The 18803-nt window shown below is 38.8% G+C and overlaps 1 protein-coding gene across 1 annotated transcript; it reads right to left on the reverse strand.

Annotated features, from left to right (window-relative positions):
• Window positions 1–264: 264 nt before the first annotated feature.
• Window positions 265–2703, reverse strand: LOC122054195 (S-adenosylmethionine synthase-like). The gene is made up of 2 exons (XM_042616008.1): window positions 2560–2703; window positions 265–1693 (listed from the first exon to the last, which is right to left on the reverse strand). Exon 2 carries the CDS (start codon window positions 1680–1682, stop codon window positions 501–503), a length of 1182 nt encoding a protein of 393 aa, XP_042471942.1. The 5' UTR covers window positions 1683–1693; window positions 2560–2703; the 3' UTR covers window positions 265–500.
• Window positions 2704–18803: the final 16100 nt, after the last annotated feature.

Below are 18803 nucleotides of genomic sequence, written 5' to 3' on the forward strand. Positions count from 1 at the left end.
CAACTTTCTTTTAAACTAGGTAATTCAATAATTGGTCGATCCGTAAATAAGCTGAGAAGGGTAATAGACTATTGTAAGGTTGAATATGACTATCGATGACAATGTTTTAAAAGGCGATATAGAAGAGTTTGAATTGAAAAATAGTCGAATCCCAGTCCAGATTGAAGAATTATCGTTCTATATGATTGCTAATTTAAATTTTTTGATTTACTCCTTTTTCAAGTAGAACAATCATAGGTGACAGATTTTACAGACCATATATTATTTAATTGAAGGAAACTTGATTTTATATCAAGGATATTTTTCTTCCACTGAACCAGTGACAGCTAGTGTACATGTATGTCTGCAATTCTGGGCCCAAACCAGGAGTCGTTGTCTAGGGACAAGCACGCACCCACGCGTTAAGCAAAGAAAAGGACAAGACAAATGGAAAAAGATAATTAAGTTTCACTCCGAGCGATTATAGATAGGATAGCACCAGGGATAGGGCAAGTTCCAACCTACGCAGATGGCTTATCCCACTTGAGCGGCTTGACAACCTCCCAGGTGAAGTCTGGGTCGTCTCTCCCAAAATGTCCATAAGCCGCAGTCTTGAGGAACCTGTGGCCACCCCTTTTCAGGTCAAGGTTAATGGTGATCATGCCAGGCCTGAAGTCAAAATTCTCCTTCACGATCTGAAGTATCTCCTTATCAGGAATCTTCCCTGTTCCATAGGTGTCCACAAACACAGAGAGGGGCTCAGGGACGCCAATGGCATAAGAAACCTGCACTATGCAACGTCGAGCGAGCCCATTGGCCACGATGCTCTTCGTAGCCTGCCTTGCAATGTAGGCACCGCTGCGATCGACCTTTGTAGGGTCCTTGCCTGAGAAGGCACCGCCGCCATGTGCTCCCCAGCCTCCATAAGTGTCGATGATGATCTTGCGGCCAGTGAGTCCAGCGTCACCGTGAGGCCCGCCGATGACAAATCGGCCAGAGGGGTTCAAATGAAAGATGGTCTTCTCATCGAGATACTTCTCAGGAATGACTGGCTTGATAACGTGCTCCTTGAGATCGGCAGCAATTTCATCGTTGGTCACGGTCTCATCATGTTGGGTGGAGATGAGCACTGTGTGGACGCGGACTGGAACCATGGCACCGTGATCATTGCGATACTCCACGGTCACCTGGGTCTTACCATCTGGCCTCAGCCAAGCACAAGTCCCGTTCTTGCGGACCTCAGTGAGGCGAGCACCCAACTGGGTTGCGAGGACATGGCTGAGGGGCATCAGCTCAGGAGTCTCGTCAGTCGCGTAGCCAAACATGTGTCCCTGGTCGCCAGCGCCAATCTCCTCCGGGCGCTTAGTGAAGTGGCCGTGAACACCCTGGGCGATGTCAGGTGACTGCTGCTCGATGTACATAAGCACGTTACAGTGATCGGCATCGAGGCCGACATCATCAGACGTGAACCCGATTGAACGGCAGGTGTCGCGGACAATCTTCTCATAGTCGATTTTGCCCTTGGTTGTAATCTCGCCGAACACCATCACCATGTTGGTCTTCGAGCAGGTCTCACATGCAACCTTGCTGTCAGGATCCTGCTCGAGGCAAGCGTCGAGAACCGCATCCGAGATCTGATCGCAGAGCTTGTCAGGGTGTCCCTCGTTGACAGATTCAGAGGTGAAAAGGAAGGTATCCTCCATCTTAATTTGAGCTGAATCGTCGGAAACAGAAGAGATAACATACAGGATTGTGGAAAAGAAATGTCAGTGCACTTTTTTAAGTAGCCAATATAAAAGGGAAAGACATTATTGAATCGTGCAATGAGAACAAAACGTATCGTGAAGATTAACCTATGAAAATACAACATCAGAATTCCAAAACATAGAAGTAAAAGCTTTAGTAATGTTCAAATATATGGATTTAAAAAGTGAGATTCAGAAGTTGAGACGAGTCCTTGATTGAACTGCTTTAGGCACAAGCTAAACGAGAATCTTGAATTTATATACCACGAGTATCTGGAGAGAATAATATAGCGGGAACTTGAAGCAACATGTCACCAGAAAGCTCAGTAACAAGTCTTTCAATTAAAATTAACTTGACCGACAAAGCAAACTACGGTCACAAGAAAGCTTAGGCTTGAAGGATAAGGAAAGATTCGTCGATTCCACGATATAGAATTCACAAATTGTACGCCTGCGGTTCAACTGGATGGAAGATTTGTGCAGGAAATGTTACCCGAAAAGCAAACCATACTAAATCATCTACAACGTTCTCAAATTCGACAACTATGACTCCAAAGATAAATCTTATACTAGAAGAAATCAATCAATAGATCGAGATAATTCAGATCCGAAGTAATCATGTAAACGCCAACAAGACTCAAAAAAATCCAGTCAGGGTAGGAACGGAAAACGACGATTCCAACAAGGATCAGGAAACAAACCTACATAAAAAATCTAGGTCAGACAGAATCGATCAATTAGAAACCCGTCAAACAACACCGCTTCCAAGAAAATCAAAACCAAGGGACAACTTCCAGGGAAGAGATCTAAAGCACAGAGACAAAAGAGTGCTCACCTCAAGGATAGACGCGACGCGCAGGCAGAGAGGTAGAGTTCCCCGAAGCCTAAATGCCTAATCGCCTCCGCCTTTCTATCTGCTTCGACGGAGCGGCTTACCCTTTCCACACATCCGCAGTGCTCCAACCCCGACGACCATTTATAGCCGCGCGAGTCGACTGCTACTGGGTGGTAACCGGCCCAACGATCGGATCCGACCGTCCGATCATGACGACACTGATCCGGTGGCCGACTACCAGGACCGGGGGTTGGTGGTCGTATTGGATCACCTTCTATTGTCGGTTGCCTTCTCTCACCCACTCCCGAAAACTTGCGCCTTGGCCAGACCCACTTATGGCGTCGGCTCGAGCTGCTAGCGCAACAACCGGCTCGGCAGCAAACTGGAGGATCCAATGAACACCGATGAACACGGAACAGGCAAACAGCCAATTTCTATAAAATATTAACTTGATATTTAATATTTAGTTGATTTAGATTTTTTTATGTACATTGTTTCCTTTTATAAAATAGATATTTATTTTTTTCTTTCTTGCCATGGTTTTTCAGGTGGTTGGGCAAATTAAGTGCCGTGGATGATCTGTCGAATTAATATATATAAAAAAAATAAAGCATTAGCATTGAATTAATTTAAATTTTACTTTTAGGTAAGCATGTTAATTAATCCCAGTTGTCTACTTGCTTTCTATGCTAAAAAAATCTCTCTCGCTCTTTAATTACTAAAAAACATCCTTTTTATTAGAAATCATTTTTTTTTAAATCAAAATATTTGAGTTTTATGCCGGCAAATCTCGAAGGAAGATAGACTTTCCTCTTAATTCACTTATCGAGTAAATCTGACACTCGAAATAGGCTTTCAAAATATTTATCCCAAATTCAAATCGTGAACCTTTTATTACACTTTTGAATGTCGAATTCTTGATATTTATAATCAATAAGTTATACAGATTTCAATTCTGACTTTATTTTGACACATTTTGGTCAAAACAGTTTGAGATAAAAGACTATAGTACCTGCATACTTTCACAACTCAACAGAAAACTGCTATAATAATTTTCCTTTTATAAAAAATTAATTTAATTTTTTATATTAGATATTAAATTGATAATAACATATACTACATTTGATCTTAATAATCAAAAGGTAAATTTCTTAATTAGCCTAGCTAAAGTAATGATGAACGAAAATGACTTTAGTTTTATTCCTGATTGAAATGGAGGGATATTTTGTATATTTCATTCGGACAAAATGAGCCTTTTATATATAAAAAAAAATATTATAGCATTTTATCACATGCTATTTTTTTTATTCATCAGGGCACTAGAATTTCTAAATAACATTATAGAAAAATGAAAGAGCGTGTTTAACTAGAAGGATGTCCCACCCAATCAATCACAATCGTCCTCCAGTAAACAGTTTGATATTGTTATTTTTTTATCATCCAAATTTATTAGTTAGTTGTATGCGAAAAATAAACGTGTTAGAGTAGTTATCCAATCATAACTACTACACTTCTATAGCTGTTAGCAAATATTGTTAAATAAATTAAATCAGCTTGATCGGTTCAAAATTTAAATGTATATAATAGGAGTCAAGGAGATGAGGAAATTCGGATAGATTTGAATCTCAATATATGTCATGTCTTCGAAACGTATATAACTGACATGTCACATGTTGGTTGATCAGTGATCCTGTTGAGATGATGGTAGGAAAAATTAAGTTGAACTCTAATTTCTTGGATGCATCCCGATTTCTGGGTGCACCTCGACCTCTTGATCGTATCTCAACTCCTTGGATGTACCTTGGCTTCATGGGAAGTATTCTGATTTTTTAGACGCACCCCGACTTCTCAGATCTACCCTAGCTTCCGACGCATATTCCATCTTGTTGGGTATATCTTGACTCCTTAGTCTCTATTCTCCTTGGCAACTCGACTTAGAAGGTAAGATCATTTCAGAAAAAGGATAATTGTTATATAAATTTCAAATTATTTCGAGAAAAAGATAATCATCACGTAAATCTTGAATTATTTTAGGAAAAAGATAGCAACATGAATAAATTATGTATTATTTAAAAAATTAAATAATAATAACATGAAGATCGGAACAGAAGAAAAAAAGTCTAGTGTCTCTCTATAAAAAGTAGCTCTTTCCGACATCGAAGATATATACACATATGTCTAAACCCTAATATTGCTCTCTTCCTTCATCTTCACCCTCTAACTTGAGCATCGAAGTGACTATGTGGGAAACCCTTGATCGTCATTCTAATATTTTTTCTTCTTATTTACTATCGTTTAAGCTCACAAAACCACATCATCTTCGTTGTCATCAATCAATTGGTGATTAAAGTTGACGATAAAGTTAACTCACTGATGATTCATTCATCGACATTTGCGGATATAATCAAATTGACGCCATTTATGGGAAAACTGAGTTAAAGACCTAAATCGAAATATTAAGATGCATGATGTCGAAAGACTTAACATCATTGCTATGACAATAGAGGATTTCGACAAATTGGTAGCGACAACAGTGCAAGCGATATTAAAGGGGCAACCCTTGCATCCTCCACCAACAATCAATCCCTCAACTGAATCGTCACCCTGATCGGTTAAAGCGACACCGGTGTTGGTGCGGGTAGCACTAACGGTCTAACCCAGGTTTTGATGAATGACAAATGGGTTAAGTTAGTTGTGTTGTTGTCTGACACTTTTATCAAGTGTGCAGGAAAAGTCCAGCTAGGTCGACGGGCTGACCGGATAGCTGGCGAGAAGTCCAAGCGGGTCGACGGGCTGACCGGACGCTTGGCGAGAAGTCCAGCTAGGTCGACGGGCTGACCGGATAGCTGGCGAGAAGTCCAAGCGGGTCGACGGGCTGACCGGACGCTTGGCAAGAAGTCCAGACGGGTCGACGGGCTGACCGGACGTCTGGCAGGTAAGTGAGGTAAGTCACTGGAGGGGAGTGACTGTGAGGACGCGTTCCCGGGAAGGGAACATTAGGCGTCGATCCGGCTTAGATCCATTTCGGATATCTAAGTCGAGATCGTGACTAGATTCCGGTCTCGGAAAGACGGAATCTAAGTCATACTTTGCTTATCTATAAAACTGTGCTAACAATCTTTGCTGCAGGGTACATTTGCCTCGGACTAACCTTTTCTTGCAGGAGAAGGACTTTCTGGAGAAGAGGGGTCCGGGCGCCCGGAGGCAAGTTTTATCCCCAGGACGGCGTTGACACTTGGAGCATGCTGGTTGGGAGTGTTACGTCACATTCCAGGTGTCCGGAGCAGCATATAAAAGAAGCCCCAGGCAGGAGCTTCAAGATATCAGTCTTCTGAGAACTCTGAGTCCAATCACTCTGCTGCTCTGCGCTCCAACAACGTTCACAAAGCTCCGACGACTCACTCCGGCTCTCTTTTTAATTCATTGTTTGTCGGTTAGCTTTGTTTTCTTTCTTTTTCATTAGCAATATTTGTACGTAAATTGTAATTATCCGAATTGCTAGTGAATTGCCCAACGAAAGTACTCAAGGAGTACGGGCCTTCGAGTAGGAGTCGTCACAGGCTCCGAACGAAGTAAAAATCAACAGTGTCATCTCTTTACTTCTTTACTTTTCCGCTGCGTTTTAACTCGAGATTTTCGAATCGATATTCACCCCCCCCTCTATCGAATCTAACGGTCTTACAAGTGGTATCAGAGCAGGTACCGCTCTGATTTGGTGCAACCACCAATCAGACAGGGGGTGAAATCATTTTTTTTAACAATTCCAAACTGATATTATTATCTTTTTGAAAGTTTTTTTTCGTTGCATTTAAAATCAAAATTGGTACAACACCAACTTAGAGTTTCTATTTCTCCCGCACTGCTAATCCAAGACGAAGTCTTGGGATTTTTTTTCCAGTTAATTTAGTGTGTGCAGGATAAGATGTCTCAACAAGAAGGCTTCAGCACAGTACGTCCTCCCCTATTCAACGGGGATGACTTTTCGTACTGGAAGAGGAGAATGGAGGTCTACATGAAGACAGACTACGACCAATGGATGTGCGTCACAAAGGCTTACAAAATTCCAGTAGACAACTCCGGGAAAATAGTAGACCCTGAAGAATGGACAAATGATATAAAGAAAAAGGCATCAATTGAAAACAAAGCCATCAATACTCTACACTGCGGACTAACACGAGAAGAACTGAACCGGGTCGGACCACATGAAAACACTAAGGAGCTTTGGGATAAACTGATCGAGCTGCACGAAGGAACAAGTGACGCAAAGGTAACAAAAAGGGATTTGCTGTTAAATAAAATTTTTAATATAAAAATGCAGGAAGGAGAAACGGCAAGTCAGCTCCACGCGAGGGTCAAAGATATCCTCAACGGTCTCCACGCGATAGGCCACCAAATGGAGAACCGAGACTTAATCAGGTACGCGTTAAATGCTTTTTCCGCGAAACAATTTGTGGGCATCAATCGTAGATGCCTACAAAATTTCAAAAAAATTATCTAAATTAAAATTGGATGAACTCTTCTGTGAATTAGAACTTCATGAGCAAACTAACGCCGGGGTCGAGAAAGGTGTAGCTTTATTTGCAGGTTCCTCTAAAGAAAAGAAGAACAAACCCGAATCTGAAGAAGATTCCGATCAAGACTCTGAAGACGAAGAACACCTGGTGAACCTGGTAAGGAAAATGTTCACCAGGAAAAAGAGAAGCTTCAGCAAACAGGATCTTCAGAAGATCAGTTCGCCAGCCGACTCAAGAAATGTCACATGTTTCGGATGTAACAAAAAGGGGCACTACAAGAACGAATGCCCAAGATTGAAACTTGACAAACCAAAGTCAACAAAGAAGAAAGCCCTCAAAGCAACATGGGACGATTCCTCCTCAGACGAATCGGAAGGAGAAAGGCAAAAGCACCAAAGTCACCTCGCGCTGATGGCTCGCGAAGCTGAAACAGAAGACGAATCAGAGGAATCGGAAGACGGGTCCGAACCCGAATCGAGCCACGAGTCCGCACTCGTTTCTGAAGGTTCCGAAGAGGTATACCTAAACTTAAATCGTAAATTCTTTAGAATTATCTCGTGTTTAAATAAAAAAGTAGTTAAGTTGGAAAATGAAAATAAATCGCTTCTTGAGGAAAATCAAAACCTCAAGGAACAATTAAAAAATTCGAATCCAACTCAAGATCGAACACTTGAGGAAGAGAATTTATCATTAAAAAATGAAATTAATAAGTTAAAAGAATTGTTGGAAAAATTCACAACAAGATCTAAAAATTTAGATTTAATTCTAAATAACCAAAAGGCATGCTATAATAAAACCGGACTTGGATATAAGTCAAACTCAAACAAAACCTTTAAATCATTATTAACCCAACACAAAGCAACTAAACAAGCTTGGGTCCCGAAAGCGTGCTTAACCACGCAAGTAGGACTTAATCAATTCTATATACCTAAAGATAAAATACATTATATAAACTTGAATAAATCAGATCAAAAACTAAAATATAAATTTAACTTAAAATCAAAATTCAAAACTCAACAAAATTTAGATTATCACCAAGTTGATTATAACTATAAAAAGAATTGACACAAACCCAAAATCTAAACTAATGGCCAATAATTCAGGGGGAGGCTCCAGAATAGCTGGCACCTCCAAAACTAACATACCCGACAGGGTAACCCAAAACAAACTAACCCGACAGGGTAATTAGGATTAGTAAAAAGAGACCAAGTTTAACTTGACTCTTGGTACTGGTGAAGTTTTTGGATGATAGTACGTTAGGGAAGCTTGGGCATCGCATGTCTAGAAAGATATGGCTTCGATCTGGTGCATTTGGCCAAGTGGAACTGACCGAAGCTACCCTTAAACGAATCCTAACCAGTTAGACCAAGATTTAGTACTAAGTTCCATGGATAGGACTATTCGGAAAACTTCGAAAGGTTGGTTACTTCTAATGATGTCCATGAGACTCACCAAGCTTAGAAGTTTATCCGAAGAATGTCTATTTGTGGAAACCAAAGCTAAGTCTGAATCTAACACTAGTTAAACCAAAACTCTATAATCAAACCAATTTCATCTCACAAAACCATAGGTTTCCCTGATTGATAATATAGTTCGGGTGAGATGAATAAGGCTTTAAAAATTAACTTCAAAATTTTAAACTTAAAAATTATTTTCAATTTTAAACTTAAAAATTATTTTCAAAATTTTAACTTAAAAACTTTAATTTTAAACTTAAAAATTATTTTCAAAATTTTAACTTAAAAATTATCTTCAAAATTTTAAACTTAAAAATTATTTTCAAAATTTTAACTTAAAAACTTTAAACTTAAAAATTATTTTCAAAATTTTAACTTAAAAATTATCTTCAAAATTTTAAACTTAAAAATTATTTTCAAAATTTTAACTTAAAAATTATTTTCAAAACTTAAAAATTATTTTCAAAATTTTAACTTAAAAATTTTAAACTTAAAAATTATTTTCAAAATTTTAACTTAAAAATTATTTTCAAAATTTTAACTTAAAAATTATTGTCAAAATTTTTAAACTTAAAAATCATTTTCAAAAATTTTAAACTTAAAAATTATTTTCAAAATTTTAACTTAAAAATTTTAAACTTAAAAATTATTTTCAAAATTTTAACTTAAAAATTATTGTCAAAATTTTTAAACTTAAAAATCATTTTCAAAAATTTTAAACTTAAAAATTAATTTCAAAATTAAGATTTTTTTTAATGATTGATTAAAAATTGATAAACTAAGACTAACATAAAAATCCTACTTGTTGTAGGAAACCAAGTGGATTTTGGACAGTGGTTGCTCCAAACATATGACTGGAGATCACACCAAGTTCACTCAATTAACCTACAAAAGCCTAGGAACAGTTGCCTTTGGAAACAACGGTAAACTCAAGGTAATTGGTATAGGTAATATTGAATTAAAAAAAGATTTCAACTTAAATATCACAAATGTAAAAGTATTAATTGACAATATAAGTTCAATTAACTTAACCAAGAATCCTGTGCATCATTCAAGAACCAAACATATTGAAATTAGGCACCACTTCATCAGGGATCATGTTACTAAAGGTGATATTGAACTCAAGTACGTTGAGTCTAAATCAAATTTAGCTGACATTTTTACAAAACCACTCACTGAAAGTGAATTTAGCAACTTACGACGACAATTAGGGATGTGCTCAATAGACTAGGAAATCTCAAAAATACTTTCAAAATTGATTTCACCAACTTATAGGCTAAACTTGTTTGTTTTCAAACTTTCCATTTTTTAGACTTTCGAAAACAGTTTTGGCCTTAGACTAGTTTTGAATCCTTAGAAAGCATGTACCCATAGGTTTAGTTCTTGAGCATCTCACCAACATCTTAGGCTTACCTTGCTTGTGTTTGATAAACATAGAAAGGGGTGAGATGCATAGGCCAACTGTCTGGACTTAAGATGCTTATTTCAGTGCATCAACATAAGTTTGGACATTAAATACAATTCAGATATTAAACAGATTAAAGTTCATCAGTCAAGTCAAACACTAACTGATTATAATTTCCTTAATCTGACTAACCTAGTGAAAGCTACTATCTTCTGATAGTTAGTTAGTACCTAATTGGTTAGACAGCTGGTTAGAGTTAAGTATCAATTTCAGGGGGAGAAATAAAACTACTTTAGTTTTCCAAATTGAATTTTAAACTTAATTTTGAAAATCAAAGTTTAAAAACAACTTGTTTAAAATTGTGAAATTCTTTTACCTCACAACTTTTTATCCATTTTTCCTAGTTTTTGAAAAACTGACCTTTTCAAGTATTTTAAACCATGGTTTTGAATCTAACACTTTTACACTTTGAAAATTTGATTTTAGAAAACAAATTTTACAAACACATTCTAAAAATATGATCTTACTTTTACCAAACTCCTTTGAAAACTGAAAGTAAAGATTTAAATTTAATTTAACTTTACTTTGAAAAATGGTACTGAATCTAGTCCTTAAAACTTGAGTTTGACAATTTAATTTCAAAGCTAAATTTTACAAACTAAGCTTCTCAAAATTATTTTCTTTGATTTTGAAAATTGAATCTTTTACAAACTTAGTGTTGAAAAATAAATCAGTTTTGAAAAATATATTTTCTCAAACTTGTTTTGGGAATTTGGGTTGAAACATTAGACCTTATACACTTATGAATGAAAATTAGACAATCTACACTTAGCAATTTTTCAAAAGCTAAAGAACAAATGCGTTAAACAAGTTTTTTTAAGCTCCCCCAAAGTCAAATTGATTTTTCTTGGATTTAAAGAGTGTACTTTTATCCTTGAATTTTGAACCAAACTCAGTTATTTTTTTATGATTAGGTAACTTAAACACTATGCTTATTTACCCTTGTTCTTTTTTGATGGATGCCAAAGGGGGAGGAGGGTTAGGTGGTTAAGTTAGCTAAACCAATTTGAAAACTCAAACTAACTTTAAAACCACACAAATGCATGTTGTTTCGTACATATGCTTTCACTAACTTAATCAGGTTGTCATTCCATCAAAAAGGGGGAGATTGTTGGTGCGGGTAGCACTAACGGTCTAACCCAGGTTTTGATGAATGACAAATGGGTTAAGTTAGTTGTGTTGTTGTCTGACACTTTTATCAAGTGTGCAGGAAAAGTCCAGCTAGGTCGACGGGCTGACCGGATAGTTGGCGAGAAGTCCAAGCGGGTCGACGGGCTGACCGGACGCTTGGCGAGAAGTCCAGCTAGGTCGACGGGCTGACCGGATAGCTGGCGAGAAGTCCAAGCGGGTCGACGGGCTAACCGGACGCTTGGCAAGAAGTCCAGACGGGTCGACGGGCTGACCGGGCGTCTGGCAGGTAAGTGAGGTAAGTCACTGGAGGGGAGTGACTGCGAGGACGCGTTCCCGGGAAGGGAACATTAGGCGTCGATCCGGCTTAGATCCATTTCGGATATCTAAGTCGAGATCGTGACTAGATTCCGGTCTCGGAAAGACGGAATCTAAGTCATACTTTGCTTATCTATAAAACTGTGCTAACAATCTTTGCTGCAGGGTACATTTGCCTCGGACTAACCTTTTCTTGCAGGAGAAGGACTTTCTGGAGAAGAGGGGTCCGGGCGCCCGGAGGGGATCCGGGCGCCCGGAAGGGATCCGGGCGCCCGGAGGCAAGTTTTATCCCCAGGACGACGTTGACACTTGGAGCATGCTGGTTGGGAGTGTTACGTCACATTCCAGGCGCCCGGAAGGGATCCAGGCGCCCGGAGCAGCATATAAAAGAAGCCCCAGGCAGGAGCTTCAACATACAAGTCTTCTGAGAACTCTGAGTCCAATCACTCTACTGCTCTGCGCTCCAACAACGTTCACAAAGCTCCGACGACTCACTCCGGCTCTCTTTTTAATTCATTGTTTGTCGGTTAGCTTTGTTTTCTTTCTTTTTCATTAGCAATATTTGTACGTAAATTGTAATTATCCGAATTGCTAGTGAATTGCCCAACGAAAGTACTCAAGGAGTACGGGCCTTCGAGTAGGAGTCGTCACAGGCTCCGAACGAAGTAAAAATCAACAGTGTCATCTCTTTACTTCTTTACTTTTCCGCTGCGTTTTAACTCGAGATTTTCGAATCGATATTCACCCCCCCCCTCTATCGAATCTAACGGTCTTACAACCGGCACACCAGAAGGTACCTTGGCCTACTGGAACGTCACAAATTGCTTCTCCCATACCGATCGGTAAGTCCATCACAAGAGAATATTCTGTAGAATCTTTAGATGAAACCCATTAGCAGGATTTTCCAAGGGAAAAGGGACCCGAATCTAGTAGAACGAAAGTTCTTCGGGGCCCTTCGTTTTTTAGGAACATCCTCCAATATGAGTTGCTAAGACATTTTCGGGTATTGCAGATCAAGGAATATTCACATCTATAAATTTGAGAATGCTTCTTTGTTACATCATTATACCAATGACATCATTTTTTGAGTTTTCTTGACCATGCTTTCAGGCTCAACATAGAGATGGTTTAGTAGACTCCCTACCTTTACTATCCGAACTTTTGAGGAGTTTAAAGCAATCTTCATGCAGCACTTTGCAACTAGCCAAAGATACCAAAAACGTTATATAATTTGTTCGCCCTTAGGCAGAAATTCAAAGAACTATTGAAAGAATATTTGTAACGGTTTAATCGGGCGACCATTGATGCTCTCTTGTTAACCCAGAAGTACAAGTTAGTGTTTTCTCACAAGGCTTGATCGATAGAGATTTTTGCATGTCTTTCCCCAACTAATTTCGAAAGATTACAAGTCTGGACACTTAAGTTTATTCAAGTCGAGGAAGTCTAGTCCCCAGAGAGAAAAGAATCTCCGAGTCCTGCTCTCGTCCCCACTCATCTAAGTCGTAGAGCCTCTCCTTTGCCCTTGCGAAATTGAGAGTCATGAATCAGAGGGGCAAAAAGGTGGTACAGGTAATGGAAGTAGCTTTGACTCATGCTCCTGAATCTAGTTAAAGGTCCCCTCAGGTGACTCAATATTGTGTCTACTGTCAGTCAAGTACTCATTCCATTCGGGATTATCCGTAGTATATATACAAGAGAATTAAAACAAATAGCTAATTAATATAACACCAATCGGAGTTGGCCTAGCAAATGAAAGTCTTCTAAATCTTACAAACGTCGTTTCCATCATTATGCTAATATTGATCAACACATGAGTCAGCTATCCCATTCTCCCTTAAAGGAATCCCGAGGTTCCTCTCGATCTTGTTAGATGGCAGAAGGAAAAAGTATAAACAAGAACAAGATTAATTCTCAATGGACTGTGAACATGATTTCAGATAGTCCCACAGATGGAGACTTTATTAGAACTCATAAAACATGAGCTGCATGGATTCTAAGAACCGTATAAGAATTCGCATATAGGAAATACAAGAATATATGAGTATGGATCTAATTTTAACAATTAATCATGACACAACAACATAAAGAATAACCAAAGACAAAAGAACTTGGTTAAAGAGACATCCTTGTCTTTTGCATCCTCCAGAAATAAACCCTAAGAAAAAAGAAGAAGTAGCACGGAAGTAAAAGGAAGGTCTTCCAAGGGGCTTAGGATTGACGGTGCCAAAAAAACTCTAGGTCTAATGGGGAACCACGAGTTGTGTCAAGTGATACCCTAACCTTAGGGACCAACTCTATATATAATGGACATCTATTATCAGCCATAAATGATAATAGATGCGGGACTATAGGTTCTACATATACAAGGTCTACATCCAACAATCGAAACCTAATAAGCCTAAGTTAGATCACTTTAATGGATTTGGTTTGTACTCGTATGCACAACTTATAATTAAGCCCACTAATTAGAGATAATAACCAACAGAGTCCACTCGAGCCCAAAACTCACGGAAGAAGGTTGGAAAGTTATGTCGTTAGCACCAGTCGGGGAAGAAGACATGTCCTTCCATAAATATTGGACCCAAAAATTTGGCGGGAATTAAGGCCTCCCATGATGACGCTTTAATAATCAAGACTTTTATCTCCAATTATTGAGTAAAGAGAGTTTTTATTGATATTGGCAATTCCATCAACATCATTTTTAAAGTAGCTTTCAATCAGATATAGTTAGATGGTGAGAAACTTCATCTTATACATACTCCCGTGTATAATTTCACAGGGCATGAAGTACAATCTATCGGATAGATTAACCTCTCTCTTTCCGTAGGGGAGGAACCATTAATATGAACTCGACAAACGTCCTTTGTTATTATAAACGCTGCCTCTGCCTACAATGTCATATTAGGGAGATCGACATTGAGCACTTTCCAAGTGGTAGTCTCCACTTTTCATCAAAAAATCAAATTCTCAGTGGGAAGTTGAGTTAGGGAGGGAAGAGATGACCAGTTGGTGGTGAGGAAATGCTATATAGATATAATCCGGATTGACTCACGCAAAGCCCATCGAACTCAAGATAATGTTGTCCAAGTCGTCCAAGAGACACTGATTTCATGTAGAGAATCATGAAAGTGTATGGGTTCATCCCAACAGTCCAAACAGGGTGACTCGAGTAGCTACCAACCTACCTTTAGGACTCAAATAAGAACTAATTGCATGTCTCTCATGCGATTATGATGTCTTCGATTGGTCATCAAAAGATGTCATAAGCCATATTTTCTCACTCATCGGATCACAGTCGTCATTAATAGTACCTTGGGCCAGGTGTTAACAAATCTTGAAGCTTTGGGAGATTGATTAAGTGAACCATTGACTTGAGTGAGTACGACATCCAAATCAACCACGAACAACTATTAAAGCTCAAGCTTTAGTGGATTTTCCTAATAGAAGTTCCTGACCACGAAGTAGATGAGACTTGGAAGATTTTTGTGGATAGCTCCTCCACCTGACAAGGTAATGGGGTTAGGATATTATTAATCTCTCCTAGAGAAGCTCTGCTCCAACTTTCTGTTCGGCTTGATTTTTGGGTGTCCAATAATGAAGCCGAGTATAAAGCTTTACTCATAGGATTTCAAGCAGGAAAATAAGTCGAGGCCTCCTGAGTGATCATCTATTCAGATTCTCAATTCATTACTCAGCAGCTAGAAGGAAGCCTTCAGATCAGAAGTGATCATTGCGATAATACGTTGACATTTTTGAAAAGTTAAAAGGAGATTTCCATGAGGTCACTTTGCAGAAGATTCTTTGAGTGGATAATCAAAAGGTAGATAAGCTAGCTAAACTAAAGAGTGCACTAGCAGGTTGGAGAATGGATGACTGTGTGTCTTAGACTCTATTGGTTTCATGAATCAACCAAACCTCCAGACAGGATGAATATGTTCGTGCAGTTAGTATTGATAGTCAAACTCATGTTTTGATGAATAACAAATAATTTAAAGTTTGATATTATATTTTCTAACATGTTTACCAAGTGTACAAGACTGAAAAACTTGATGAGACTTAACATCATATTGAAGTCCAGTTAGATTTAGAGGACTTGATAATTGACACAGGAAGACCAGATAGATTGATATCTGATAGGAAGTTCAGTTAGGTCTGCGGGATTTGACAACTGATAGAAGTCTAGATAGGGCATCTGGTAGAAAGACTTGGTGGGTCAAGAGTCGAGTACGTCAGCAAATAGAAGTGAGTTAAGCACTGGAGGAAAGTGATCCATTGAGAATGAGCCCAATGGGCCTGTAGACATTGGTCCAACTTAGATTTATTTTGGAAGTCTAAATTGAGACTATAACTAGATCCTGATTTTAGTGAGATAAAATCTAAATCATAAATTGATCATATTTTTAATGTACTAACTCGGTTTTGCAGGATATTTTTTGTTGTTTAGATCAATGTGTCTTGCAGGAAATTGACATTGCAAGTTGGCTAGAAAAAGAATTTCTAGGCGTCTTGGAAGGGTCCAGGTACCTGGATGTCTGAGCGCTCGAAGTGGGTCCAGGTGCCTAGATTGACCTGAACCCAGTCTCTCATGCAAATGAGATGGCGCACTCCGATTGGCCAGAACACGTTAGTGCCTAAGCGCTCGGAGGTAGTTTAAATGCCTAGGAGTGGATAGATGCTACTAGATAGAGCTTCACTGAGGTGCAGCCATACCAACAATCCAGGCACTCAGAGGTGGTCCAGACGCCCAGAGGTGAATAATCCAGTGATTAGGAAGGAATGGATAGGCCTCAGTCCAAGTCCCCGAGGGTAGTCCAAGCACTCAAAAATGCCTATAAAAGGAGCTTCGAACAATAGCTTTAGTAATCAATTTCTATAAGTTGTTTACGCGCTTCCTTGATCGTTCAACTGCTCTAACCTCATTCTACTACTGTGCTACAATGTTACTACACCCGACTATGACAGACAGACTAACTCCAACATCCAAGCTACTTATTTCTCTGTCTTCGGTTGGGTAACTTTTAATTTATAGCTAATCACTTCTGCATAAGGAAGTATAGGTTTATTACACTTCCCCTTTCTTTCTCTGTGCATTAAATTACAATTATTTAGTAAATTATCCATTAGAAAGGTCGAAAGAACCTGAGTTTTGGAGTAGGAGTTATCAAAAACTCCAAACCAAGTAAAAATTGCTTATGTTCTCCTTTCTCTTTTTTTTTCATATCTTATTTCTATTGCACACTTGTTTTTTAAAAGTTCGAAAAGACTCATTTTTAATACACGTGATTCATCCCCTCCTCCCTCTCACATGCCTACGATCCTATAGAATTTACCCATTGGATAACATCTATCATTGCTTACCTTAAATTAGGAATTTTACCTACCGATTAGAAATAAAATTGACTACTCAAAAGAAGGTCACCATGTTTCACTTTAATTAGAGATATATTATATAAATGATCCTTCTCGTGCCCCCTCCTCAAATGTCTTGATCTCAATGACACTGATTATGTTATGATGGAGATTCATGAAGGTATCTGTTAAAATCACACTAGAGGGAGAACACTCACTCAAAAGACACTACTAGTTGCAGGCTGATATTACCCGATTCATCGCAACCTACATTCATTGTTAAAGGCACCAAAATCTCTCTCACCGCCCGACATAGTTCTTGAAGACCTCCACTGTATCAACCTCTTTTGACCAGTGAGGCATGGATATTATGGGTCCTTCTTAGTTGGGCCTCAGCAGAAGAAATTTCTGTTGGCTGCTGTAGATTACTTTTTTAAATGGATCGAGGCTAAAGCCCTAGCCTGTATAACTGAAGATGTAGTTGAGAGATTTTAGTGAAAAAATATTGTATGTCGATATGACATCCCTCACAAGATCATCTTAGATAATGATGGACAATTTCATGATCATCGACTAAAGGATTGGTGTGAAGGATTCATAATCCAACAAGTCTTCACCTTAGAAGCCTACCCACAGAGCAATAGGAAACTAAGGTGGTCAATTGAGAAATAGTTCGTAGACTCAAAATTAAATTGGACCATGTCAAGGAAAGTTGGGTGGATGAGTTTCCAAGTATTATATAGGCTTACCTAACCACGCCTTGAAAAAGCATAGGAATGACGTCTTTTCATCTTGTTTTTGGGGGAGAAGTAATCATCCTAGTATAAATTGGGGAAGAATCAATTCTAAGAAGCACTTATGTACAGGACAATTCTAAACAATGACTTCTAGATCTCGACATGATCGCTGAGACTCAAGAGCGAGTGGCTACTCAACTCAAGGCGTATCGACAACAGATGTGCATCAAGTATAATAAACGGGTGATTCCTCGCTATGCCGGAGACCTAGTTTGAAAAAGATTAAATCGGTTGGGAACGTGAGCAAATTAGAGTCATTATGGGGAGGATTGTTTCGGGTAATTAGCAATTAGAGCTCAAGATCCTACTATCTAGAAGACACGAATGAAAATAAGCTTAATCGATCATGGAGCGCCAACAACCTGAAACCTTACTTTTCTTAAAAATAATTTTGATATTCTTAAGATTAGTTCTCCAAGATTTATCTATACTTTGTATTTCTCTTATCGAATAAATTGTTATTTCTCTTCTAGAATTATTTCTTTCCCAAACTCCCTTGATTCGGATATAATCGATGGTTGAAATCCTCCAGGCTACGATAGCAAGCTCCCCTTCGTACAAGGGTCGAGCAAGTATCATATCATCTTGTCCTTTTCAGGGCCCAAATTCTCCCAATCGGATATAGTCAAAGTCGAGATCCTCCATGTTAAGGTAACAGAATCCCATTTGTACAGGGGTCGAGCGAATGCCATATTGTCTTATCTTTTCAAGATCCAAACTTCCCCGACTTAGACATAGTCAGGGTCAAGATCCTTCTGGCTGTAGTAGCGAACTCCCCGAGTACCGTATCACATTATCCTTTTTAGGTTTTAAACTCCCTTGACTTAGACATAGTTAGGGTCGAGATTCTCTAGGTTGTGATAACAAACTCCCATTCGTACAAGGGCCAAGTGAGTATCATATCACCTTGTCCTTTCTATGGCCCAAACTCCACCGACTCAGACATAGTAAGGGTCTAGATCCTTCGAGCTGTGGTTGCGGACTTACTCTTTGCACAAAGGTTGAGTAAGTATTGTATCATCTTATCCTTTTTAGGGCCCTGACTCGGACATAATAGGGGTTGAAATCCTCCAAACTGTGGTAAAAGACTCCCCTTCATACAAAGATAGAGTGAGTATCATATTATCTTATCTTTTTCATGGCTCAAACTCTTTTGACTTGAACATAGTCGAGGCCAAGATCCTATATGCTACAGTAACAGACTCTCCTTCGTACA

Source organism: Zingiber officinale, chromosome 1B (assembly GCF_018446385.1).
Source record: "Zingiber officinale cultivar Zhangliang chromosome 1B, Zo_v1.1, whole genome shotgun sequence".
Taxonomy (NCBI): Eukaryota; Viridiplantae; Streptophyta; class Magnoliopsida; order Zingiberales; family Zingiberaceae; genus Zingiber; species Zingiber officinale.